This window comes from Panicum hallii, chromosome 2, assembly GCF_002211085.1.
Source record: "Panicum hallii strain FIL2 chromosome 2, PHallii_v3.1, whole genome shotgun sequence".
Lineage (NCBI taxonomy): Eukaryota > Viridiplantae > Streptophyta > Magnoliopsida > Poales > Poaceae > Panicum > Panicum hallii.
Genome location: NC_038043.1, coordinates 33,186,528 through 33,187,935, shown reverse-complemented (window position 1 = coordinate 33,187,935; position 1,408 = coordinate 33,186,528). Strand labels below are relative to the sequence as shown.

Sequence of the window (1,408 nt, the reverse complement as noted above, 5' to 3'; positions counted from 1 at the left end):
GGCCGAGCGTGGGAGGGGGAGAAGTGGGCCGCAGGTGGACTGGGTTGCTGGTTGGACTGCTTCTCTATTTCCCTTTCCTTTTTCTTTTTCAAAATCAAACTCAAACCAATTGAATTCAAATAAATTTGAATCCAACTCTAACCACGCAATCAAATAAAACTTATGCACCGGCATGAATGCACAAAACATGTTGAACCTAAAATAAATTTTAATTCTTTGTGTAATTTAATTTGGTTAAATGCAAGCTAGGCAAAATAAATCCTTAGAAAATTAATGGAGCCAATTTAAATTCATTATAAATCTCAAAATTTTACATTAGGGTGTTACAAATCACTACTTTAAAACCATCCCTACATAAAAGGGATCCACTAACTAGATTCTTGCCGATAGTAGGGACATGCTACACGTTCTTCAGCTGCACGATCTTTCCCGAAGTAAGCTTCAGATCGACCGTGCCAACACCACGAACAGTAGCATGCAACCCATTGCCCATCATCACTGTAGAATCCCGAGCGGACTAGTAAGAAGAAAACAAGGTAGCATCAGAACACACATGAACATTTGCACCAATATCAAGCCACCAACTAGTAGATTGAAATACTGAAAAAACCGAAGGTAAAGAATTGTACCCACTGGTTTCCACTCCAGCCATGGTGACCGTGTTTGCAGTCTTCTGCTCAGGTGAAGGCTTCCCTCCTTTGAGGTGTGGGCACTTCTTTGCCCAATGATCGGTAGATCCACACACAAAACAGTCTTGACCTTCCTTGAACTTCTTCTTCTTCTTGAAAGTAGTGGTAGGCTGCGGCTTGATCTTTTTTTCCTTGCCCTTGCCTTTGCCGTGAGACTTCTGCACCATGTTGGCACTAGTCTGGGCCTCAACAGCCTTAGATCGCCCATCCTTGGCCCGAGCTTTTTCCTCAACATCAAGGAATGCTATCAGATCAGACACTGATATCTCCATCCTCTTGTGTTTGAGAGTAGTGGCGAAATCCCTCCATGAAGGAGGCAACTTGGCAATGATGCCACCAGCCACAAACTTGTCGGGTAGGTTGATCTTGAGGTGCTCAAGCTCCTTGGCCATGCACTATATCTCATGAGCCTGCTCGACTACAGATTTCCCATCGGTCATCTTGTAGTCATGGTACTGCTCCATGATGTACAACTTAGCTCCAGCATCTGTGCCGCCATAGTCGGCCTCCAGGGCGTCCCATAACTTTTTAGCGCCTGTGTGATGAAGGTACACATCCTATAGATGATCTACAAGTGTACCAATCACAGAGCCCAAAAAAAGTGTGTTGGCCTCGGTAAAAGCCTTCTCCTGCTCAGGGGTAAGAGGCCCCTCAGGTTTGCCCTTGGACACCCACAGCACGCTCATGGCAGAGAGCCATAGAATCACTCTCGTTTGCCA

General features: G+C 45.2%; 1 protein-coding gene across 1 annotated transcript; it reads right to left on the bottom strand.

Moving 5' to 3' along the window:
* Positions 1-400: 400 nt before the first annotated feature.
* Positions 401-1,081, bottom strand: LOC112880955. The gene is made up of 2 exons (XM_025945681.1): positions 611-1,081; positions 401-517 (listed from the first exon to the last, which is right to left on the bottom strand). Exons 1-2 carry the CDS (start codon positions 1,079-1,081, stop codon positions 401-403), a joined length of 588 nt encoding a protein of 195 aa, XP_025801466.1.
* Between the last annotated feature and the right edge of the window lie 327 nt (positions 1,082-1,408).